General features: G+C 34.0%; 1 protein-coding gene across 1 annotated transcript in view; it reads left to right on the forward strand.

Annotated features, from left to right (window-relative positions):
* Positions 1-4,014: 4,014 nt before the first annotated feature.
* LOC138715511 (allergen Bla g 4-like) overlaps positions 4,015-26,509 on the forward strand; it is a 41,209-nt gene continuing 18,714 nt past the window's right edge. The window contains exons 1-4 of the mRNA XM_069848520.1: positions 4,015-4,116; positions 11,492-11,635; positions 12,369-12,499; positions 15,024-15,103. Coding sequence (XP_069704621.1) covers positions 11,528-11,635; positions 12,369-12,499; positions 15,024-15,103 — 319 coding nt within the window. The 5' untranslated portion in view covers positions 4,015-4,116; positions 11,492-11,527. The remainder of the gene's footprint in view (positions 4,117-11,491; positions 11,636-12,368; positions 12,500-15,023; positions 15,104-26,509) is intronic.

Genomic DNA, 26,509 nt, shown 5'->3' on the forward strand with positions numbered 1-26,509 from the left:
CGAATGACCCGTATAATATCTTCTTTCTGTTAACAGAAACACAATTTTCGTGTATTTAGAGGAAAGGAACCGCGTTTTCCAATTGGGAGAAGAAAGTGATGCCATTGCAGTCCATATATGAAGTTCGTGGAAGTGCTGGTACATCTATTCCTCAATACCGCAAGCGCATTTTGTTAAGAAACGTGATTTTCCACCGCACTTGAAAAAGCTGAAATAACACTTTTCTCGTGGTTTTCCATGAAATATTTGTCTGTCTCATCATAAGAGGAATTATCAGTATTTTTTTATAATCTGATTCATTGGAATCCTAAAAAAAATCTACTCAACAATTTTCAAACATGTATATGTAGCACTGACGTTTGAGCAACAGTGCTAAAAACCAACATTTTCCTTTGAAACAAACGTAAGTATCGGTTAGCCTCGGCATAAATTTTAGAATGATTACACAGGAACTGGAAATGTTGTTTGCGATAGCATTGTTGTCTCATTATTATATAAATAGTTGAACGATATATTTTGAAATGATATGGGCACACGAAAGTTGACAGTGAGATAGAGGCTCGAAGTTATTGCAAGAAGCTTTTACGTTTGAGTTCGATACGTCCCACACATTCATAAAATTAACGCACTATCTTTCAACACGGCAGAACGATTCATGGTCATCGAGTCAAGTTCGTTGAATAACATGTGCTGTGTTATCAGCAACTTGCTTGTCTCAGAATGCCGTAAACAGTTTATATTTATGTATGAGCAATTTTCAAAATTCGAGTTGGGAGAAATAAATTATCTTTGTAATTAATTTTAAACATGAGCAATGCATATCTCTGACATTGAGTACACGATCAGGAAACGTATTTCAGTGAAATTCGCATCATGCTCTAGTGATTTACGCTTTATTTAATCTTCCTTTATATGTGTGTAAAGTAAAATTATTAGAATAATATCGTCATTAATTATTACACTACACACTAGTCGAAATTTGTCTCCCGTCCGAAGGGCACACGTCTTGCATTGTCGGAGACCAATATGCTTGGGATATTACGATCGCATATCCTTACTTATAATTATTTTGTCTTTTAGTTTACTATGGATTGTATTTTAACTTCATAAATTCATTTTATCATTGAAGTTACGTTATTTCGTTGATTATCACATGTTTCAATATATATTCAAAATCATGTTCTCAATGCGATATATGCGGTTTTATCCGGATACGCCGCTTCTCCTGTAACATTCTAACAATAGAATAATTCTCAATCAACATTATTAATTACGAGTGTAATGCACAGTATATTCATCGCATATGGTGTAATCAAGGTAGTTTCTTGTGTACCTAGTGATCTACCTTCTCAGCACTAGCGACACCTGTGACTCTGCTTCTATACTTGAGGCGAATAATAATGTAGAGAACTTTACAAACAATACATCAATTGAATCAGTCGGAGCTAAAAGGAATTAAGTCACTTTTCACAACTTTTGAGGAGAAGCAGAAAACATTCCACTAATAACACGAATGTATACATTTTTAAGTTATAGAAGACAAAAGAATATTTAAAAGTCTTAGTTCCTTCTTCCACCGTTCGATGTGCATGACATCCATTGTTGAAATTGTTGCATAACCCAAAACTCCATATTTTGACTTAGTTCCTTTTAGCTCCGACCGATTCAATTGTATCCTCTGCTTTCCTCTCCGGTTCTGTAAAACTTCAAAAGAAAATTCAGTTGTACAAATGTCTCATTCTCCCAGTAATACTTTATGCAGCGTCTGATTGGGAGCCTACAGCAAAGAAACTCCAAAAACTACAAGTCCTTCAAACTAAGTTTGCAGAGTAATTTCTGGAGCAGATTACAACATTTGCATTCTTCAATTACATGAAGATCTTATCTTAAATATATGACACAAGAAGTTCAAAAGATAGCCAGCACTTTCTACCTTCAAACCAGTGAAAACATTAATCCAGTTATCTCAAATTTAGAAAACAATGATCCTTATAACAACTCCGTGAATAAGTAAAAACACCTGGTACCATGACCACTTCATAGATTATGGTAGAGTGTTATCATATCATCTGTTGTTTCTAAAAATAGTGTTATGTATTTATGTTGAATAGGTATTTAGTCAACTGTCGAAAGACATCTCTGAACCTCACAAGTGATACCAGCAAGACACCACTTACGAAGCAACTAGGCCAGGAGATAATGGGGTTTGGTGGCCAGTCCCTTTCCTCCTGCATTGCATACATCGCCAATTAGCTACATATTAACTACATGTACTAACGCGGTTAGTTCTTGACAGTAATTACATGATAAATTAAACCTAAAATAATAAAGCATGTCTGTTAGTACAATCTTAGGGTTATCTTCGATAGAAAGCTGAATTAATTATTCGAATATAAATTATTTTATCAAACTTCATGTTGCGATACCTCTAAAATTTTCTTGAGTGGAGTAAGGTAGAAGATTTTATTTCCAGCCATTGGTACATAAAAAAAGGATTCAATTACCACTCTATGTTTATTTAATAATCTATTTAATCAAACCTTGCATTACTTATTGTAGTATCAATAATAATGAAAGTAATACTCTTGTGAACTCTAGCTCTTCCATCTAAAGCGTGTTTGGATGCTTTGTCTTGAAATGATCAGCCAGCAAAGTATTGAAGTGGGCTACTGCAAACTTATCATGCTGCGTATAATCAGACACTATAACATAGGATTCATGGTCTAATTGTTCAGTTTCTGAAGCAAAATATATTATAGCAGCATACAAAGTACAACTATGTGACTCCCAATGAGCAGACTGAATCTCATCTTGGTATTGGAAGAATAATTATTGCATTGGGCATAATGTTTTCTTCAGGTTTTCAAAATAATAAGATTGTTTTGAGTTAATAAGCACACGTTTAAGGAATTGTTAGGAACCACATAATTTATAACTTTGTTCTTACTAATAAAAGAACATAATAATTTACAATCGATTAACTCGAAGCACTACGCCTAGAATCTGAAAATTCACAAAGTTTTATGACTTACACGACAATCGCATCTTACTTAAACAATTAACTTTATTTCAGCATTCATTGCCAACATTAACTTACCTTTTAGTTCGGTGTGAAGAAAAATAGTTATATTTCAAGTTATTATGGTAAGTAATATCTAGTTTTAGCACTTATAAACGTTCTACATGCTTTTATTCTTAGTATAATATTTAATACTTCAGTTTTATGACAGTTTCCTCCAATCTGACAACAGTGCTGCCAACTGTGTTCAAAATTTAAACTATGTCATATGTTTCTGGAAGCTTCAATGATTAGACAACATTATTTTTTAGTGTTACCAGCTTAAAATAATACTTCAATATTTTCACTCTGGGTATATATTTTCATGAAATTCACCGGTGAACATGGGGAAGATTACGAGAAGAATGGGAAAACAAATAGAACGTGGGAATACAAGGAAAATGGAAAGAGAAGAACAAACGGAATACAAGAAGAACAGAAAGATAACGACAAGACTAAGACAAATGCATGGAGAACAAAGAAATGAAAGTTTTCTGTCTTCCGGCAGAACTGTAGATAATTACATTATTTTAGGACTATAGCTCAACAAATTCAACAGATAACTGGAAGAATTGTCTGCGATAACATACAAGCGATTGCAAAAAAAAAAAAAAAAAAATTCCCCATAATTATCGGGATAAGGAGAATCATAAGCAGTTGGACGGGAAATGAGATAAGAGGTCACTATTGTCATTATTTCCAGGAATTTCACAGCGACATATGAACGGTTCAGAGCCATAGTGGTCCAAGCGCCATTAATGAAAAACGCAGAAAACAAGAGTTAAAAGTAAGTGATTACCATGATTTAACGAAACATATAGCAAGTAATATAAAGTATGCACATTCAAACTAAATGATATGTCAATCTTCATTAAATTATGCTATTCACTTAACTTTAACCCTTGCTTCCTCCGTTTTTAATAAATGGCGCTTGGCCCTCTACAGCACTGAACCCTTCATATGTAATGGAAGGGGAACGTTGATAAACTTTAGAATAAATTGTCCATGAAGCTACGTTAGCTGCATTAGTTCGTGAACTAGCTGACAGCATTAAGCAAGTAAGTATGCGTAGTATACAGTAAAGATAATAATGTTATCCAACTGAGAGTATGTAATTTATTCTCACTTCAAACTAGATTGTATACAAGCGGTGCTCATATTCGAAAAGTGCGCTGCAAAGCTGTGCAACATGAAGTGTTGTTACCTAAACTAGCGGTAAGCCTCGGTGATTGGCCCCACAATGCGTCTAGAATAAACTTACATACATATGAAAATAACTGTTTCGGTATCGTACTACATTCCGAATTTTAAGGTGATTAGGAACCGGAATTTAATTTATTGAGCGTATGGAAATTGGGTCCAAAATTAGGAATAGGTTGAGTTTCGTTGTCGGAAACTGTGCGATGTGAAAAGACTCTCGACACACTCTGAGTAACTTTTTGGGGTCGCGCATGTGAGATGAGAGGAGAATGCAGCACAAGGGGAGGTAATATTTACCGCATTTCGCTTCATTCCCATAGTCGTAACTCAATAACCAATAAATCTACGAAATTAAAATGCAAAACTACTGCACGTTAAATGTTATATAGTAAAATTAGAAAAAAAAAACAAGAACCAAATTTTGGACTTCATTTCAAAATGTTGAATTGCAGCCAATACGAACCGAAGAATTCTCGAAATGAGACAGACTTTTACCAGGTCAAGAGAAAAGTCGAAGAGGTATTTGGGAATAGTCCGTGAACAAGACCAATTTTTGGATTCTTTGTACGTAGTAATAATATAGATGCCACGGTATTTGCAACAGAAATATGCTTTACACTTTTAAGAGCTCTATGTAGCCTAGTATGCAATCGCTATTATTATTAGATATGTAGAATTCCATTTCGAGGTTCAGGTAAATAAGTATTTCTTATGAACCTCCTCACTTATTTTATTATCTTGATACGCCAAAATAAATTCGCGATTATATATTTCGCATTACTTCCGGGAAAAGAGCAAATGAATGTTTCTCCCTCCTATCAGCATAACAAAATGAGAGTGGACGTATTTGAAGATAGTTCGTGAACTCGTCCTAAATGCGCGTTTTAAATGTTTAGTAATATCATCAACTGCAAGGTATGGAGAATTAATTATGTCTCTCTATTATCGTGCAATATCATACCTCCTCGCTCATCATACCATCCTCAATCCTGGCAGCACCAGGGGAGGAAGTGACTTCACTAACGATTGCATGCATGTAAATGAGAGTGACATTTTTTAAAAAATTCGAGCCGCTAAATAGAGACTGTATAATAAATGTATTTCACAACATAAAACGAGACAAGAGGCACAAATGTCTGGGGGTGCTGCACCTTCGCAGCCCCCCTTCGAAAGCCGCCCCTGGTGACAGCAATAAAATACCACTCATGAGGCAACTAAGCAAGGGGATCATGGGGTATGGTGGCCAGATCCTTTCCCCCTACTTTGCATACATCGCTGTCTAATAAAATATGTGGAATATTAACTTCAATATTATTGGAGATGAATTACACAAACGTACTACATACCGTATTAAGAATTTGTGGATTTATAATATAAGGATATTTAAAAAAATGTGTTTTCATATAAGTTACTTCAGAACTACACACAATTAATAGACACATTTCAGTTGCTTGATCAAGATCGCATGTTTACACTACTTTGTTGTATATTTCAAGGCGTACTGTACCTACAATACATTACTTATTATCCACCCCAACATGATTATGTAGAAACTTATTCCTCTACACAGAGCCATTCTCTGTATTCCGAAAATCATGTCTAAGCTGATCTCTATGACTGCACCTCAATACCAATTGATGTGCCTAACACTGATCAAGTTATGAATCCATTTACTTACTATTGTTACATATTTTTATCTAGCTTTTACTTTACATCAATTCTAAAATATGGAGACCTACAATGAAACAGAAAAGAAACTTTCTGGAATGATAGCTGACCGAGAACTATTGTACAATAACTTCACAATGTATTTGAAGATAGCTTCACTTAGCAACTTGTATTAACAGGAGCAAATTACTTTGAGTTATCGAGGATGCCGTGAATTATGTCATGCAACATTGAAGAAAACTATCTAAAACTTTTCCATGTTTGATGTCACGTACGCCAAATAATAATATCAACAATTATACTTACTTACTTACTTACTTACAAATGGCTTTTAAGGAACCCGAAGGTTCATTGCCGCCCTCACATAAGCCCGCCAGCGGTCCCTATCCTGTGCAAGATTAATCCAGTCTCTATCATCATACCCCACCTCCCTCAAATCCATTTTAATATTATCCTCCCATCTACGTCTCGGCCTCTCTAAAGGTCTTTTTCCCTCCGGTCTCCCAACTAACACTCTATATGCATTTCTGGATTCGCCCATACGTGCTACATGCCCTGCCCATCTCAAACGTCTGGATTTCAAGTTCCTAATTATGTCAGGTGAAGAATACAATGCGTGCAGTTCTGTGTTGTGTAACTTTCTCCATTCTCCTGTAACTTCATCCCGCTTAGCCCCAAATATTTTCCTAAGCACCTTATTCTCAAACACCCTTAACCTATGTTCCTCTCTCAGAGTGAGAGTCCAAGTTTCACAGCCATATAGAACAACCGGTAATATAACTGTTTTATAAATTCTAACTTTCAGATTTTTGGACAGCAGACTGGATGATAAGAGCTTCTCAACCGAATAATAACAGGCATTTCCCATATTTATTCTGCGTTTAATTTCCTCCCGAGTGTCATTTACATTTGTTACTGTTGCTCCAAGATATTTGAATTTTTCCACCTCTTCGAAGGATAAATCTCCAATATTTATATTTCCATTTCGTACAATATTCCCGTCACGAGACATAATCATATACTTTGTCTTTATACAGCTTAAAACATAATTTTTAATATTTCACCAAAAACAGACCTACTACTGGTTGAAAAAGACGAAGAACATAGACCTCATACGAAAATTATACTGTATTAACATTACCTTAAGTGTTTTAAGTAAATGTGAGGCATAATTCAGTGCAATGGTTATTTGACGATAGGCCTATGTGTGTTTATTTACGGATGTATACAAACGTCTATAATTTCAGGATGTCGTAGCAATAGCATACGTGCAGTTAACGCATGTCAACCGGTACTACCACAGTACTTGATGGAAATCGTCTTTTAGCTGCCTGGAAGCAGCAGTTCCGGTGCGTCACACAGCTAAAAACAAGTGACATTTAATATGAATAACAGCAAAGTTCTGCAACCATTACTTCAATTTCTGGCCTCATCTCATATCAGAGAACTCAGGTTGCCGCTGGAATCACCAGTACCAAATTAATTTCTTGTTTATGAAACGACCATTTCAAGTCCAGATTAAACCGTCTTTTTGTGTTACTATTCTTGCTTTTTTATTATTTGCTTTGAGATTTATTGTGTAATATGCTGTATAGATTCCCTCATTAAACAAAATAATGCTGGAAATGTTTCCGTTACAATCTTAAAATTAATTTTAGTTATTCAATTCGAAATATGAACAGTACTAGATCTGCTTGATAGATTTGTTCTGTTTAGCCAGGAAGGACGAACATTTCTAGCTTGAATGAATTAAAACAAACAGGATTTGAGAACATTGCAGCATTCTTCCTCGTTTCATCAACGGCCACGAACAATGTGTGGGGCCTGAAAGAGAAACAGAACTGTTACTAACGCAGCCTAGCCTATTCATGGACTTCCTTTTGCAGTTTAAAAGCATCATACTCATTTCATTTTATCATTTCGCTTCGCCATTCTTTTTCATTCGAAGAATTTGTTTTCCTAATATTTAATAACAGATGAGTTTACTTTTTTGGAATCATACATAATATTAACATTACGTAAATAATACAATAATAACAGAATAGCTGACTTTGTTCAAATCCTAAACTATTAATATAAATTAACAATATTCTTCAAACTATCCACGACTGTACACAGCTCCACAGAATGATACTATGCGTTGTTTATGTGAACTGCATATCGTCTGTAGTAGGCGAGGCACGAGTGACATCTAAACCCTTCGCTGTACTTAACGGAAGTCTACTGTTTTGGTACGGACTTCCTACCTGTGGTAATAACGCATTTACCACACTTTTATCGCAATGTACTGTATTATAGTCAAACTATATCATTTACAGAAGAAATGAAGTACCTCATGGGATTTACAAAATTGTCTCTTGCATACACTAAATAACTTAGACGTATATAGAATTCCAAATTTATATATTTAGTAAGTTACATTAGATTTGAGCTACATTAGGCGTTGCAGCAAGGAAGAGCAGAAGCTCCTAATGAATTTAACAGAATTAGAAGAGGGTGAAATTGGTTTTGCAAGTATTCTGTGTAGGCATTCAGGGATACATACCGGCATACAAGATACCGTACCGAGGAAGAGTGTTCATTTTCCTTTCGTTGATACATTGCAACTGTTCATACACTTTCCCACTTCTGGGTCCTCCCTATTGCTATCGTCGAAAATAAAAATTCAGGATTTGGATGATTTCAGTTATACGTGGTCAAATTAAACTCCAATTAAATAGAAGCTCCACTATTGTGCACGAGGAAATTCAAGGACTAACTAAACATCGTTCATCGCATCGCGTAAATGTATTTCTACAAAAGAGCGCAATTTTCACCTAAATATTACTTAACAGCGTTTTTTGCTCTTAACAGCTGTATCTGGTCCTATAAATCCTTCCAGGAAATTGTGTTTTCTTTCTCTAAACGCCCCCACGGAAACTTACTTTCTGGGAGGCCCTCGTAATTGCGTTCGAGTGGCCAAAATTTGCACAGGCACTTGTTTTGATATTGTTAACATGGTGGAAGAAAACAAGTAACATTTTTATCTGCCCCCGTGAGAATGTTTGCTTATTAATATTTTCGTGAAGAATGTGCTAATTTATATGATCCAGTAGTGATTATTAATAATTCTGTAATTCACTTTCAATTTCGAGAGAGTAAAAATAAAACATGGATATTTATTACATGCTATTGCAATTTAATGTTTCACATTCCGGTTACATCCAAATAAAAAAACGGTCTCTTGCAGCTTTTAATTCCATTATTTATATGGTAGAATAATGTATTAATATAGGCGAATTTTATTCATTCTGGTTATTTTCTGGCTTAGAAACACATGACATGTCCCTAAGAGAAGCTCAAAGACTGTTTTATCGAAGCATAGGTTAAAATCAGTGACAAATTCTGAGTTCCTCTTCTTGGAACACACTGTAACTACATTCCTGTTTCCTGACAACAAATTGATGTACAGGGCACCGAAATATATACTTTCCATTAAGACTACTTATGTTTTAAGCTGTATGATTGTTGATATTATTATTTGGCGTACGTTTCACCCTGTTCGATTTACTCTTTCGAAAGTCTGCTTTACATACAAGAAACGGGTGAAATTGGGCCACGTCAACACTTAAATGAGATTCTTTGAATCTTAATTTCATAAGCCTGAATTTTCAAGTAAAACTGTATGTCAGGGTTCAAGGTAACTTTACAGTTAACATCCGACAAGACCTAAGGTTCTTTCGCTCATGTTGAAAGAAGAATTGCTACCTTCAAATTTACACTTCATTAGACATAATGAAATTAAGAGTTAAGAATTGCCTGGTACGTAACAGGAGAAAACTTCACTAATAAAATGTATTCTGTTGAATTTAAAGTTTACGGAATGACGTTCAGTCTTTAACCACGTATTTAACAAATTTAAAATACTTCAATCAAAATTTAAACCTGATTCCATTGTTTGAACTTCAAGTACAGGGGTTCTGTAAGAAGAGAGAGCTACTGCGTAACAATCATAGACAAATAAATAGGTAACAACAGACACCATCTTGTCCGTACAGCAATTACCAACCTGCTAAGAAACAGAGGATGGGAAGTACATGAAGGTATTCATTGTGTGTCTGAAGATGATTCTCATAGAAGAGTCGATATAATTGCCATCAATAGAAGAACCCAGAAAGCGATGATCTTAGACCCTATGATTTGCTTTGAACGAGACAGGAATCAGGCACTGCAGATAAATGATGACAAGCGAGCTAACTATGTACCTTGTCTTCCATACTTCAGTGTAAAATATGGCATTCCGCTTTACAACTGGGATGTTATAAGCTTACTATTTGGAGCGAGGCGTTGTTTACCAAAATTTATATGTGATATCCCTAAATCCTTTAAAATTCCCTTTTATGAGGTTCAGAAGATTGTGATGGAAATTCTTAAGACCTCTCTTCAAATTCTACACTATCATTTATATGTCATCACGTAAATTTTTGTTTTACTGTACAAATCGAGTAATTATTTTAGTCGTTTCATTTCACTTTATCTTTTAATGTTTGTTAATTCCGGATCCCAGTGATCAACATCACTTGAGAACAGATAATTTTATATAAAATTTAGTAGTGAATTCCATTCCACTAAACTAGAAAATATAGTTTTGTAAATTGAATATAATCTCCCATTATGAAATTTGTCTACACGTAGCCTATATAAAACGAACAGTGCGAATGCGGTATCAATAATTGAATAACGAATAAAAACGGAATCAAATTTTCACGCGTTAGAATTATCGTGTAAAATTGTCCGGCGTATCAAATTCATTGAACATGCAATGTACTTTTTATTGTGGGACCATTTCAAAACCCTCGTTTATAACACACCGATCGAATAAAAATATGACATGGTACCAATGATCACACAAATCACCATTAGAACATGCCGGGAAGCTTCGAACGAGTTCGACAGTCGATGGCACGAAGTTGTAATAACTGCCTGTACTGAGGCGGGTGGAAGATTTGTGTGATGAGTAAGGTTGCTGGCATGTGAGTAGTGATATGCTTCAAGTGAATATTCTTTGTGCGCTATCTATTAATTAAAAGTTCACAATGAAATAATGAATATTTTGTGCTGTTATTCTGCAATGTTAGCACTCACATCAAGTTCTATATCTACCAGACGAAACGTTTCCGGATAGCCTACGGGTTCCTATATGAAAGTTGCTCACAATGATCTCCTCTATCATCTGTAAAATCGTGTAACAAAGTCACAGTACCACTCTGTTTATATGTACAGTATAAGTATACAAATCATATTTAATAAATAACTGTTCACTACATAGGGTAAACTGTCTGTAATATTGTGATATGAGTAATATTGTAATAGTTATTTTTGATAATATATTACAATTTTACTGAGCGAGAGGAAGATCGGTTTTTTGTGTCAACGTATTAAAGGAATGTTCGTGGACAAGTTTCTGCACAAAACAGGTTCTTCTCTCGCTCAGTAAAATTTCAATAAATTCTGAAAAAGAAATATCACAATATTACTCGTATCACAGAGTTACCAACATTTACCCTATATTTTTCTCTTGGCCAGGTGTAATTTTGGTGTCCCATTCCTTTACTGTGTACCATGGCGTCGTTTCTACTTGTATTTGCGCTTTGTCTCGTCGTTCAATCGGCCGTGGCCGAAGACTGCAAGACTGGAAGATCTGTAGTCGAAGACATCGATGTATACAAGGTAAGAAATTGTGTATTGTTTTAAAGTGAAAGATCTCTCGAAGACCCCTTTGAACTGAAATATCTGAATTCAATAAATATTGTTACTAATGAATATCCCAATTTATTCTGAGTGCTTTTCATTACTTAGAAGTAAGTGTCCGTATTAACCAGTGTAACACAGAGGAAGATGCCTGGCTGTTTCATACAGCACTCACCAGAGGACCAATAAAGTGGTGATTCGGCTCCGTGGAGATTCATGTTTCATTAGTTGTTTTAGCAAATAAAAAGAAGGAACCATTACATTTTGATTACCATCACCTCTTACGTCTTGATTACTAGAAGAGGCGTTGTTGCCGGACTGCTGGAACTTCCTACTGAATTTTCTAATTAACCGTGCATTTAATTACGAAACGTAATATAGGTTTCCTATTTCTTTAAGTGTACCCTATCGCCCCTTTCAATCTGCAGGGGTATTTTACTTCCACCCTGTATATAATATAGACCTTTCTACGAGATGTATAGATGAATTCTTTCAATTAAAACTTTACACGACTTTATTGTCATCCTTCAAACAGTTAAAATATGTTTCCTGTAGCTCACTCTTACTCAGATAAACGCTTTATTATTTTTTTAAATCTAGACACAAGACCAAGGCTTCAGCTTCCTTTACAAAGAGTCATGATAATAATCCTCACCCATGAACATAGACTGAGGACGGTCTTGTCTAATTGAGATCTGTAATCTTTATATAGATACAGAAATCTTGGAATGTTGTGTACGTCAACAATAACGAACTGTGGGAAAAATTCTCCTGCTGGGTAAGCGACTACAGCTCCTCGCCCGACGGGGGGCTTCAACTGCAGGTCAGCATCGTTGACAACAGGTAAGACAAAACAAAGCCTAACAGGGAATTTGAGGACATCTATAATATGATTCCTTATACTTATACAGTCTTACTAATAAACCGTGTATAGTTTTTATACGAGACTTATGCAGAGTTGAGACAGAAAACGTTACTAATAAACCGTGAATAAGCTATGGACGTATAAACAGGCTGTAACTATTCAATGGAAATTGCTTTGCAGTAGTTATATACACGAAACCCCTTGTTTAAGCGTTGTATATAGAGAAAAAATGGCCGCACCTTTAACAGCTGTTCGTATCGACTGTCATTTTATGATGATGTTTACCTTGTAACCACAGAAGAACAAACCAAATATCGTAGAATTATTAGAATAATATTGCTGTAGCTTGTACTCTTTGACCAAAATGTAGTGTGGTAATCGATTAGAGCCAGTTTTATTATCGATACTTAGCACCGCACACTAGAGCGCTCTACCGGATCCAGTAGAGAACCTCAGATATTCTATTACCTTTCGTAACGAAGTAATGACGAAACTATGACGTAGCTGTGTAACAATTATACTGTTATACACGACGTATGTAGTGATTATTAGTAAGGACTTATAAACGAGCTACTCATTGTATAAGTATAAGACAGTTAAACGTCTGTATATAGAGTTTTTATTAGTAAGACTGATAAAGTATAAAGAGAATTAGTATTGATAAGTAACTTACAATTTTCTGTAAGATTTCATTGTATGTAATAAAGGAAGGAAATGAGCTGTGTGATCAAATTCAATCTTCCAATAATAATAATAATAATAATAATAATAATAATAATAATAATAATAATAATAATAATAATAATAATAATAATAATAATAATAATAATGATGATCATAACAATAATAACAATAGCAATAATAATAATAATTTATTTATATTTATTTACTTATATTTAATTTATTGTACAACAGCCAGTGGCCAATTACAGTTCCGCAGAAAGAATATACTATAACAAAATCATCAGCAATGATATAAATTACAATAGAAGTACAATGACGTAATTAAAATAAGGGGAATGAAAGAAAATGATAATTACAAATTAAATAATAATAATAATAATAATAATAATAATAATAATAATAATAATAATAATAATAATGGAGTTATATAAATGAAGAATGGAAACATATAAATAGTATTACAAAGGTACGCAGGATGACGAGAATATTATAACACAACGAGAATAATGACATTGGATAGACGGAATAAAGTGGATGAATAAGATACATAAAACAATGACAATTAAAGTAATATTATTTGAAAATGAAAGGATGGAATCATGTAAATGAATAAACAACAAAATAATATAAAAGGTAACGATAATAATATTAAAATACATATTTAAACTAGAGACATAATAATAATAATAATAATAATAATAATAATAATTATTATTATTATTATTATTTATTTATTTATTTATTTATTTATTTATTTATTTATTTATTTATTATTTATTATTAATATTTGTGTGCTGAACAACAGCCAGAGGCCAATTATAGTTCATTATAATAATAATAATAATACAATTTAATACTGAAAACAATATTTAAAATGACAATAATAAAAATATTAAATTAAAAAAAAATTCTTGTTTAGCCGATGATATAATATTATCGGTACTATAAGAATAGGAATACTAGAAATGTTACCATGAAAATTAAGTATAATTTTTAGAAGAATAAATAAATAATAAGTCATTGCAAGAACAAACTGAGCCTATACATTGAAAGGTTCGAATTCGCCTTCATGTATCTTGGCGTTTTAATGCAACTGGAGACTGGTGAAAGAAATGTTGAATTTCTATTATAGAAAAGTTTGTGAGCTCTCGTATCATCGTCTGAATACGTAAGATAATATTCTTTAAGAAGAAGTCACAGGGTACACCTTTTAGAACCTTGCAAAGAATGGATAATCCAACTCATGATAATGAGCAGAAATCTGAATGGGCATAAGGATATAATGTTTCTTTGCATGTATTCTATTTTAGCCGAATCAGTAGTTGTAACAGAGTTCCAAGCTATAGATGCAAAATATTCGAGTTTCGATCGCACTGTTATATGCTGTAGTAGATTCTTAAAAGAGAATCAGCCGTGGAAAAAGAATAAGTTATTGACCGCATTATTCCCAACGTTCTGATTGCATGATTGTAAATTAATGTAATCAACATGATTACGAAAATACAGTTTACTGTCAATGAATATTCCCAGATATTTTACACAATCAGTTCTGTTTATTATAACAGTATTTAGATAATAATTACATTTCAGTGAAGAAGTTTCCGTGGAAAAGGTTATTACATTACTTTTGGAGACGTTAATTTTCATATCATTATCTTCTGACCATTCTGAAACTGAGAGACATAGAAGAGACTGACTTATTTCTAATAAGTTTCCCATTTCATTCTAAGCGTAAAAATATATCTAATTAATTATACGTAAAAAGTTAGTAAACAAGAACAATGTGGAATATTTTACATGTTGTTGTTCCTGTTGCAGTAACGGACAGAACAACACCTTCCAAGGAACCTACGAGAAGGTGAACGGCCACTTCCTGAATTACATTCTTTCTGACAATGGTGAGTGCTAATAAAGTTGCAGCCACGTCGTTCCGGCTGATACTCGTACACTGACGTCCAAAGAAATCTGACCTACGATTTCATGATCGTGTAAGCGAACTTTCCAACCACGGATAAGTCAGACCCAAAGATATCAAATTTAACGAACTTTGAAAGAGTTCCGCTAGTTACTCAGTAGATGGGATGATTATTGGGGCGGTTAAAAGTGTCAGGGAAATTGATTATGTCGAGTAATCATAAATTATTCTCATAATTGACAATATCAGCGGTTTGCAGCTTACCCAAGGTTGTTTTACAATAAGTAGAGTGGTATGAAAAATTGAATTCTATGATTCGGATACATTTATGTACTATTGGCAATAGGCCTACTAATATCTTAGCCAACTATTCACAGAAATAATAACTCAAGAAGTCACACTTAAACCAACAAATTATCGACTACTATCAATTAGTAGGTTAAGATATCTTTGAACGTCAGTGTTCATTCGTAAAGTGTTGTAGCAACGCACCTCCGCCTAGTTGGATATTGGAATATTGTCAAGATTCTCAGGTCGCGAAATCCATTGCAGAGTTGTCAGCAGTTATTTTAGCTCTGTAAAGTTAACGACTTACGCATTTAAATACTCGTACGTACAGTTTCCCTAGAAAAGGATGAGACGATTGAATATTCCTAAGTCTCAGATGTAAGACACTGCGCATGATCAAAGACCAGAGCACTGATACACAAGATAACGAATATTGAGTTACTTAAATTCAGGCTATTTGGTTTGTTACTAGCATCGTTCCGAAATTCACTTCAAAAACTGCAAAAAATATGATAATATTACGTAAATAAAAGATAAATATATACGTAAATCGTGTAGTTAAATCGACAATGGACCTTCATGACTAGCTCGACACTCCGCACAGAAAGGAAAGCTTTCGTGTCGTTTCAATAGCTCAAACGCTAAGACTAGTGCGTCTCGTGTAGAAAAGTGCGAGTTCGATTCCTAGTCTACACAACGATTTTTTTGTCTAAATAACGTTGAAATAGAGTTTTACAAATTCCTCAGATTAAGTGTTAATGATCACAGACAATACAAAATTACAAGTTATAATATTGTAAACGTTAATCTAATGAATGGATTTATACATACACACATACAATGTAAATGCATATATATTAAAAACTAACAATTAAAATGAAATTAAAAAATATTCCTAAGCCACACAGACAAACTTTTACAAAGGTTTAGAGTCCTTAGGCTATGTCATTTGTTGAGTAGTTATTACAATATTTTATTAGTAGCTTTCCCATATGTGTAATAAATGCACTCGCACAAAACAATTTTTGTTAAAAGTGTGGCTTTGGATCATTTCATTATCATCCCTTCAGTTGATTTTAACTATTTTATCTACATGTTTGCAATAGTGTTTAATTTAATGTGCATTCAATTTTATTCATATTATGATTGAATGAAAAAGCACTGTTGCAGTTATTGACTAAATACATATATTAATACGAATTATTAAATGCATCTGTTAAGTAACCAATTGCAGTATCTTTTGCAATATCCTGAATGTTTAAGTTGTCAATAATATTTCTGTACTATATACTATAAGACATTAAAAGAATTTGCAGTAGATTTGGGATCCTCTAGTTTATAATCACTGGTTTTAATGAACAAATATTTTCTTTCTTAGAATATCTACAAGTTCAATTTTAATAATATTCCGAATAGCTTTAACTGCATTATCTGAATGTTGTACTTTTCTATTCAAATGTATTCTATTCCCCTGTTTCATAATTTTTGACAAATTACACCGTACTTCTTGTAGTGTTTAAGAACATGAGGATCATTACATTGCAACTCAATACATATAGATTCTTCTTTTTAGTACATGAGATTTTGAAGTCCCTGCGTTATCTACATATTTTTACTTTTGGATTTTTTCACAACATTGAGTGGAGAACATCCACTAAAGTGATTCTGAAATTAAAGTGAAAAATACAATACATTTACTCTTAATATCAGTAGTACCAGAATCATATACATTTTTCCAAGATTCATTTTGTAGACATAAATGTAAATAGTCACTAGATACAGCATTTACGACCCTTTTTAGTTTTTAAATTAATATTTTGAAATTGTTCAGTGACATTGGAAACACTTAGGATTTGTTTATCATATTCAGACAAGCCATTGATTATAGGTTCTGTCGAATAGGAATTCAGTCTAATTCTGTGTACAAAAATTTATCAATGGCTGTGCTACTTCAGCTTGTATGCTGGTGGGAAAAATGACTCTACGACTAAGGTTTCCAGTTTCAAGGAGTGAATTTAATTTACTTTTACGGAATAGTTCCGAGAGATAATCTATGTTTATGTCACTACAGATCACAAATTCCATATGAGATTTCTAAAGTCTTTTCTTTACAAATTCAATGTTGGCTATAAATATTAATAAATAATGTAAGAAATATGAATGATTGTAGTTAGAAGTCTGATTTACATTATAAAAAGCAAGAAGTTACATTCCGCTGCAAGATTCGAACTTTCGATGTTTGGTTTTGTCGTCCAACGCATAAGCACGGACCTATTCAATGCTTATGTTAATAACTAGAATTTAGCTGTAGCAATGTGGTGTCATAACTTGGGATTTGTTTACTTAATGTAATTAGATTTAATTTGATTAGTTTCGCAACAATAATTGGATTTCTGTTATATCCTGTTATTTAAATATTTATTTTAGGGTTGATTTATTAACTCTTACTATGCAAGATGCCCCTTATTTCAATAATTCTATATCACGCTAAATAGTCATTGTCTACACTAAAGTATTATCGTCATCCCTCATTTCTCATCTTAATGGCGAACCGACGTGACATGAGACAGCGAGTTATAGCTCTAGTTGAGGCTGGATATGGGGCTAGATCTGCTGGCCGTTTGGTCGGTGTTCCTGGAAGTACAGCCGCGAGAGGGTTCTTCGTTACAAAATTCAGGGGAGATCGAAAATCGCCCTATTCCTAGGCGTCCGCGGATTTCTTCATTGGAAGAGGATGCTCTCTTATTCGAGACAGTTCGACTGGACCCCCTTCGGACTGCTAACGAAATAAGAGCAGCATCTAACTTTCCTGGTTCTTCATAGACTGTGATCAGCAGGTTGAGGAACCGCGGTATTAGGAGCCGGAGGGCTGCGCAAATGGAAATATTGGGAGAAGCACAAGCTGTCAACCAACTTGCCTTCGCTACCAATCGAGTGGATTTCGATTGGAGAAATGTATGATGGTATGTGGACAAGATTTTAAGTTAACGGGTCTCTTTTTGTTTTTTTTTAATGATTTTTGTTTGAGGAAGAATATTTTTAACTTCCAAGTAAGATTTATTTTTTTACGAAGTTCAGCCCACTTGTAGACCAAAAAAATTGGACATAAATTATTCCACATTTTTTCGACAAATTATACAGTCGAGGAACTCTGAACGAATTAATTACACCTCAATAAAAAAAAGAGTTTTACCTGGGATCGAACACGAAACGTCTCGGTTATACGGTGGAACCGACACGCTACTATATGAGCTACCGAGACAAGACCGTGACAGCCGCAGTCCAGAATGTAGATCCGATAGCAGGCATTTGCCATTCGGTACAGAGAAGCAATGACATTTTGTTAACCGAGCTATGTTGTAAAATAGTGGCCTTAAATGGCTGTCTTCTTCGTGATCCTTATTCTGGTCCTTGTCCTTGTGGTCCTTGTAACAATTCTTGTTCTATTTGTCATGGTACTTATCGTTATACGTCGATATCGAGTGAACCGCGCTGTAGAACTTTAACTTCCGACAACCAAGAATCGTCTCATTCTTTTTAAGGGTAACTGTACATTATCAAAAAAAAAAAAAAAAAAAAAACGAGCACTTTCCCTTTATGCTTTAAGACGTAGACCTCAATAACAAAACAGTATGACATTAAAGTAACAAACTGGAAACAAATTTATTACAAAGTCCTTACTGCCACATATTACATAAATACTACGACTTGCATTAACTTGTTGCTTACCTCGAAGTGAAGGTCACTGATAACCAATACTGGTGTCTTTGAACCAACCTGTTAGTCAAGTCGAAATATCTCTCGTGCGCTTAGAGACAGTTATGGCTAGCTAAATGGTGTTATACGGCCAACAGTATTTATGATTTTAAATAGAAAACCTGAAGCAAGCACGCCACTGACAACTGTAACTAGTCTGACGGGTACAAAATTGTGGGAAGATGTACAATTGTCAAAATGTTAGCTAGTTCGCATTATTTTGATTTGCTGAAATTGAAACTTATTACAAAATAATTTACATCGCATCCTTTCAAATTAGGAAATAACAAGGAGAATATTAGTAGACCCTGTAGTTTTCACTTATGAGTGCATCAGTGGCGTCAGTTCAGCCTTCTAAATCTAATTCAAGTAAATACGCTGTTTCCTTGCAAAGATTTAATATGTTTTATGTATTATGAAACCAGGAAGCCTATAAAGAAAAACTGTGGTGCTGTGAAGAGTATTGCTGCCATAGTTCATGGGAGGAGTTCAACGGCAGTGACTTCACAGAGCAAAGTCTTTTATATAAAAGGAACAACAATTTATGTTGCCAATTTGCGTTATAACTTATATTTAGTGGACAATTGCCTTTATTTGGAGAAAAATTGCAACATCGTAATAAATTCAGTATCACTTCCCAACGCATGGAAACTCCCCCTCTTCGCAGCTGTGAGGGCGGTTATGTAGTCATTGTCAGCAGCAAATCTTTGTTTTTTTTTTTTCGATATTCTGATGAGCTGTTGGTATGTCTAACAATATTACCAATAATAATAATAATAATAATAATAATAATAATAATAATAATAACAACAGTCCTGACACTTATCTTTCTTGAAATTTAATTATTTGTCTTTAGTTTGTGTCAGGACCAACGTTTTCGACTAACTGAAAATCATCTTCAGGTCCCAATTTACATAAATGAATAGGTCTACCTGCGGGCAAAAAATATTTTAACTGCCAAAACCTAAATTTTTCAAGATAGACAAAAACTATTTTGACAAAATTTTATTGGTAGATATTTTCAATTTTTTTCTTTGGATTCCATAATATTTCTGCAACAATGTAGATTATAGAGAAATGGAAAAACATTTAACATTGCTGAACTTTCAGAAACTGAACAGAATACTAACTTTCCATCTAAGAGTTCGTAACACTTCGTTACATTGTTGGTTACAACCTTTTAACAATTTATACAGTATCTTCTAGAAATTGCCTGACGAGTACTCTTTCTCCTGACATCTATAAGCTCCACACATTCAGCAGATGGGTAAAGACGTCGCTGATTATTAATCCATCTGGCACAATTTTCCAGACAAGAGCTTGCTGTCTTCCTTACTTAAATCCTTGCATGGATAGGGGCATTTGCGTGGAGCCATAAGAAACAAAATATGTATTAGATTGAAATCATTTACGGCTAAGCATTACTGTAATGTTGTCTTTTACTAACTTAATTTTGTATTGAAAATGTTAGTTGTGTCACCATAATCTAAGATTCATATGTGTTTAACAAAAGCTTACAACCTTTATGCACCCACCTCTTCACTTGGTATTTGTCCTAGTCTATGTCTGTTTCCACAGCTATATACTGTATGGATGTCCAGAATTCCTTTTGTGTTTCTTATGATTCCCCTTCCACTTCGACATATTATTTTCGCTTTTTACTTTATTTCTGTCGCCACAAAACTTTGGACTAACTTTAAACCATGCAGTGTCAGCCATTACTACTAAACGTTGCAACCTTCTTGTTCCCGCTCAACAATATAATTTCAAATATAAACAGACAAATATCAGAGTAGCCAAAATTAACTCCATACAAACATTTCTCATGGCTTCTACAGCCTTTCTGTATGGAGCCATGTCTTTGAGAAAAGAAATACAATTTACAACATTTTTTCTCGCAGGTATTCAAATGTAACTACTTAGTGAACACAGTAATATAAGTTACGGTATAAGGTTTACAAATCAGCATATATTTAAATTAGAGCTTAAAATTGCGTAAAGGTGGAAATCATACAGTTAACCAGACGACAACTCCGTAAGGTAGGCTATTGCCAAATTAATCGAATAACTGCAATATTAATAAAAATGGAATATTCCATTTCAAATTATAGGCTTAATTATTAATTTTTTACAAACTCGCATGCTCGGAACGTCAATGCTTTGGATTATCTCACATCGCCATAATGTAAAATTGTTTAATTATGATACCTGTTTGCAATTGGTGAATTAACATCTTTCCTCAAGAATTCGTTAAATGTTCAAATGTTTTTAAGCAGTTACTGTTTGTAAAATCCACATTAACTGTTAAACCATAAGGTTAGCTTTACGTAATTTTAACATTTAATTTCAATACATGACTGTGCTAATCTGTAAACCTTATAACTGACATTCCTGTGTTCGCAATGCAATTATATAGGGCGTATGTAAATTGGGACCTGGAGATGACTACCATATTAATATTATAAGAAAGATAATTGTTTAAGACTGTTGCTATTACTTAGTTATATTGTCAAGTTTGTTTTACGAGATGACTGACTGCCTTTTGCAAAATAATCATTCATCATAATATATATATATATATATATATATATATATATATATACATATATATATAGTGTTTTATTAACATATTTATATTTGCGCACTAAATAAATTACTGTACGAGTTTTACTGCAAACCAATCAAGTATCGCTACTTAATATCAAACAGTTAAGTAATTGGATGAGGCACAAGATTGTGTAGGCAATTCAGAAGCAAGTTTTAAATAATAATAATAAAAAAAGTTAATTTCAAACTATGTCTAATATCATTTCCACGCTGCATTGAATTCAATAAACGAAAGATGTCACTTTTTACTGGAATAATAAAATTAGGCGAAATATGAAGCTAACATCAGAATTACAATATGAAGACTTAAAATTTTCTGTTCTGTAAAAGTCCAGTACACATCTTAAAAATCTCTGTTTATTACTATGATGCATCAGGTTACAAAAATATCCCATCACATTAAGTTTCAAATAAAAATTTATTACACCAAAATATGAAGCCGTAATCCATTTCACGCAAAGCGCAGTAAAAAGAATAAGTTTTAGGTTGAATTGTTACTTTCTTTAAAGTTATAATGGGTTCCTTATATTTTGTTACAGAGTCGAATTAAGTTACAATCTGTGCCATTTTTCCATTGCTGTTGTTTGTAGTACAACTAACTACCAATTATTAAATTATTTTCATTATTTAGTACATTAAAAGTCTCTTTAGCATATACATAAGCTTTTCAGAAATATATTTGCATAAAAAATTTCAACGTATATAGGTGAATTTGAAATAAATGCTAGATCCCCTTTCGTAGGAATCCCGTAGCCTACCTTCAAAGAACCTAACATAAAGAACTCACCCTCTCGGCAGCATGTTACGAAAAAAAGATAGGGCGAAGCATGCGTCTACATATCGGTAACTATTATATTACAATTGCTTTTAAAGAACCCGGAGGTTCATTGCCGCCCTCACATAAGCCCGTCATCGGTTCCTATCCTGAGCAAGATTAATCCAGTCTCTAACATCATTAGCCCACCTCCCTCAAATCCATTTTAATATTATCTTCGCATCTACGTCTCAGCTTTCCCAAAGATTTTATTCCCTCCGGCCTCCCAACTAACACTCTATATGCATTTCTGGATTAGCCCATACCTGCTTCATGTCCTGCCCATCTCAAACGTCTGGATTTAATGTTCCTAATTATGTCAGGTCAAGAATAAAATACATGCACATCTGCGTTCTGTAACTTTCTCCATTCTCCTGTAACTTCATCCCTCTTAGTCCCAAATATTTTTCTAAGCACCTTATTCTCAAATACCCTTAACAGCTGTCCCTCCTCAAAGTGAGCGTTCAAGTAAAACAACCTACACAAGAACCAGTAATATAATTATTCTTTTATAAATTCTAACTTTCAGCTTTTTTTTATAGTAGACTGGATGATAAAAGCTTCTCAACTGAATAATAACAGGCATTTCCCATATTTATTCTGCGTTTAATTTTCTCCCGAGTGTCATTTATATTTGTTACTGTTGCTTCAAGATATTTGAATTTTTCCACTTCTTCAAAGGATAAATTTCAAGTCTTTATATTTCAATGTCCTACAATAATCTGGTCACGAGACATTATCATATAATTTTTCTTTTAGGGATTTATTTCCAAACCTCTTTCTCTTTACTTGCTTCATGCAAAATTTCCGTGTTTTCCCTAATAGTCTGTCGATTTTCTCTTAACGTAGTTACGTTATCGGCATAAACAACGAACTGATGTAACCCATTCAATTCCAAACCCTCTCTGTAGGCCTACATACCGGTAACAGCGTTGCCAAATATCCATTAATTTAACTGCTTTATTAATTATTAAAGTAATGGAATACCCCTAAATTGTAAACATGGCAGACACATTATACAAAATATTCGTTGCAACTGAGCACTCTTATGCAAAGACATTCATAAAATACGTGTTTGAAAAATAATAAGATCAAAATTTATAATGTCAAACAATTATTTCTGGGAAATTTAGCGAAAAAGAACAAATAGTAGAGTAGGCACTTTTCCTATACGTACTTTCAAGAAAAATAACGCCAAGAGATTTTATGAGTTTAGGACTATCACCCTGTTATCGGACTCGATGAAGATTCTCTTGCGAATATTGAATCAACATTTATATTCTAAGATGGAAGGATAGTTGGAAGAAGAGCAATTTGGCTTCAGAAAGGAAAAATTACGAGAGATGCTATTGGACAACTGCGAACAATCGGCGAAAGATACCTAGAAAGAAAGAAAGAAAGAAAGAAAGAAAGAAAGAAAGAAAGAAAGAAAGAAATAGAGAAAGAAAGATAGAAAAAGAAAGAAAGAGAGAAAGAAAGAAAGAAAGAAAGAAAAAAAAAAAGAAACACGTGTCGTATCTGTGGACATGGAAAAGGCTTATGACAGAGTGGATTTAAATAAACTTACGGGGTACTGAAAAAAATTGGTATGGATTGGAAAGAGAGGACTATTCCATAATTTATACCAATAATAAATCTGTAACCGAAGATTTCTGGTAATTTTCGCTTTTCCAAAAATAATTGGTGTCAATATGTACAGTATAATTAATCATCCTGAAACCGAAAATCGATTTTTTTTTAAATTATTGTTTGTATATCTGTCTATGTGGATGTTTTTTTTTACCTTTTTCACGCGATAATGTTTGAATGGATTTCGATGAAAACTGGAGTATAAATTAAGTGCGTTGTAACTTAGATTTTAGGCTATATGCCATTCAAAATACTTTATTTAAAAGGGGGGTTATAAGAGGGTCTGTATTAAATAAATCCAAATATCTCGCTTATTACTAATTTTGTGACAAATGTTTCATAATAAAAGTTTGTTTAAAAATGATTTCCGATAACTTTTATTCTATGCGAAATTTTGATGGTACTGATATCACTATGTAATATATCCGTGCAGGAATTCTACATTGCCATGTGCGAGATATATCTGTTTTAAAATAACAATGCTTTGTATATCATGGCCAAGTTCGATTAATATACGAGTAATAACGATAAAACAAATGACTCTGCATTTATTTAAGGCGGTAACAATCGGATTAATATACGGATGATATAATATGTGTTTATAGTATACTAAATATTACTAGCCTATTTTGTGTGTTTGTATGAGGCAATCTCAGGAAACTATATAATAGGAGGCGCGTCCATAAAGTAACTTTCCAACTCGTCCCACATATGTTGCGCGAAGAGACGGCGTGTACGTGATAGAATAATATCTTGGCATGGCGCATGCGCTAGCGGAACTTCCCGAGTGCTCTGAGTAGCTTCGTTGCATTGGTTGAAGATGGACGTTCATATTCCAGCTCCCGCTGCATGTGAAGTGCGATCGGTGATAAAGTTTTTGAATGCACAGGGCATAGCGCCGATTGAAATTGATCGTCAGCTGTGCCTAACGTCGTGAGCAAGCAGATGGTGCGTTGCTCCACAAGGTCGTCTGTGATGATGGTTGGCCTTCCACTGCGCTCCTCGTCATGCACATTTTGGCGTCCTGCAGTAGCAACGCACCATCTGCTTGCCCAGATATCTGGCACAGCTGACAATCAACTTATTTCAATCCGCGCTATACCCTGTGTATTCAAAAACTTTATCACTGACGCGGCGGGAGCTGGAATAGGAACGTCCATCTACAACCAATGAAACGAAGCTACTGAGAGCACTCGGGAAGTTCCGCTAACGCATGCGCCATGGCAGGATATTACTCTATCATGTACACGCAGTCGCTTCGCTCAACATATGGTTTGCTAGCTGTGGGACGAGTGGGAAAGTTACTTTATGGACGCGCCTCGTACATTTCAATAATTGTTTCATCATTGGAAAGTGTAGTTCCTTTAGATGGACGTAGGCTTTATGTCATTACAGAAGGTCACGGATGAATCGATGACTGGGCACAAATGCATATAAGGTAGGAATAAACAGAACCTTACGCACAGAACACTTTGTATAGTGTCGAAACTAATAATTAGCTATATGTACTGCAGTTAAATTTAATGCTATTTGGAGGTACCGTACAGTACTGAAATTTGATGTCAGATTTGCGTTGCGTTTTTTATGAAAGAATGAAAGCCAGAGATGGAATAATTTTACAAATACACACGCGGCACATATTAAGTATTAATTATTCAGTAACATAACACTACAAATTTTTATTTCTTAATTACGTATTTGGGTGAGCTACGGTAATGTATAGGAGGTAACAGTTCTATGTAGTGCATAATACTCCACATTGAATAATTAACAAACCAACATTTTTAGCATGACTTGTGGTTTGGAGGCCATCTCAAACTCCGAACTCCAACCCTCTGAGCGCGAGATCTTATATACTCGGTCAGTTATGGCCGAATGTTACAATAAAAACAATTAAAAACATAGGTATTTCAGTCATAACGTCATACAACACCAGATGAAATTTTCAAGTAATTGCATAATTGAAATATGACTACTTTGTCTAGGGAGTATCCGTTTTCGCTGCAAGAATAATTCGTTCGACATGTTTGTAAATTAGTCTTGAATACGTTGCGGTGCTGGGAAAGTTTTTCTTCATCAGATTCAAGAGCCCTCACAACCAAATAAAACCTCAGGTAGGTACTTACAGCAGTACATCTGTTATCAACACACGCTTTAAATAATATAGGGCAGTACAACACCTTATTTCAAATGGTATCGTTTGGTGACAAAGCCTTCTTCCAGCTGAGAGTAACAACCTTAAGTTCTTACAAATATATTCTATTTCAGACGCTGTTAAGTCTAACATAGTACCAA

Source organism: Periplaneta americana, chromosome 15 (assembly GCF_040183065.1).
Source record: "Periplaneta americana isolate PAMFEO1 chromosome 15, P.americana_PAMFEO1_priV1, whole genome shotgun sequence".
NCBI classification, from domain to species: domain Eukaryota; kingdom Metazoa; phylum Arthropoda; class Insecta; order Blattodea; family Blattidae; genus Periplaneta; species Periplaneta americana.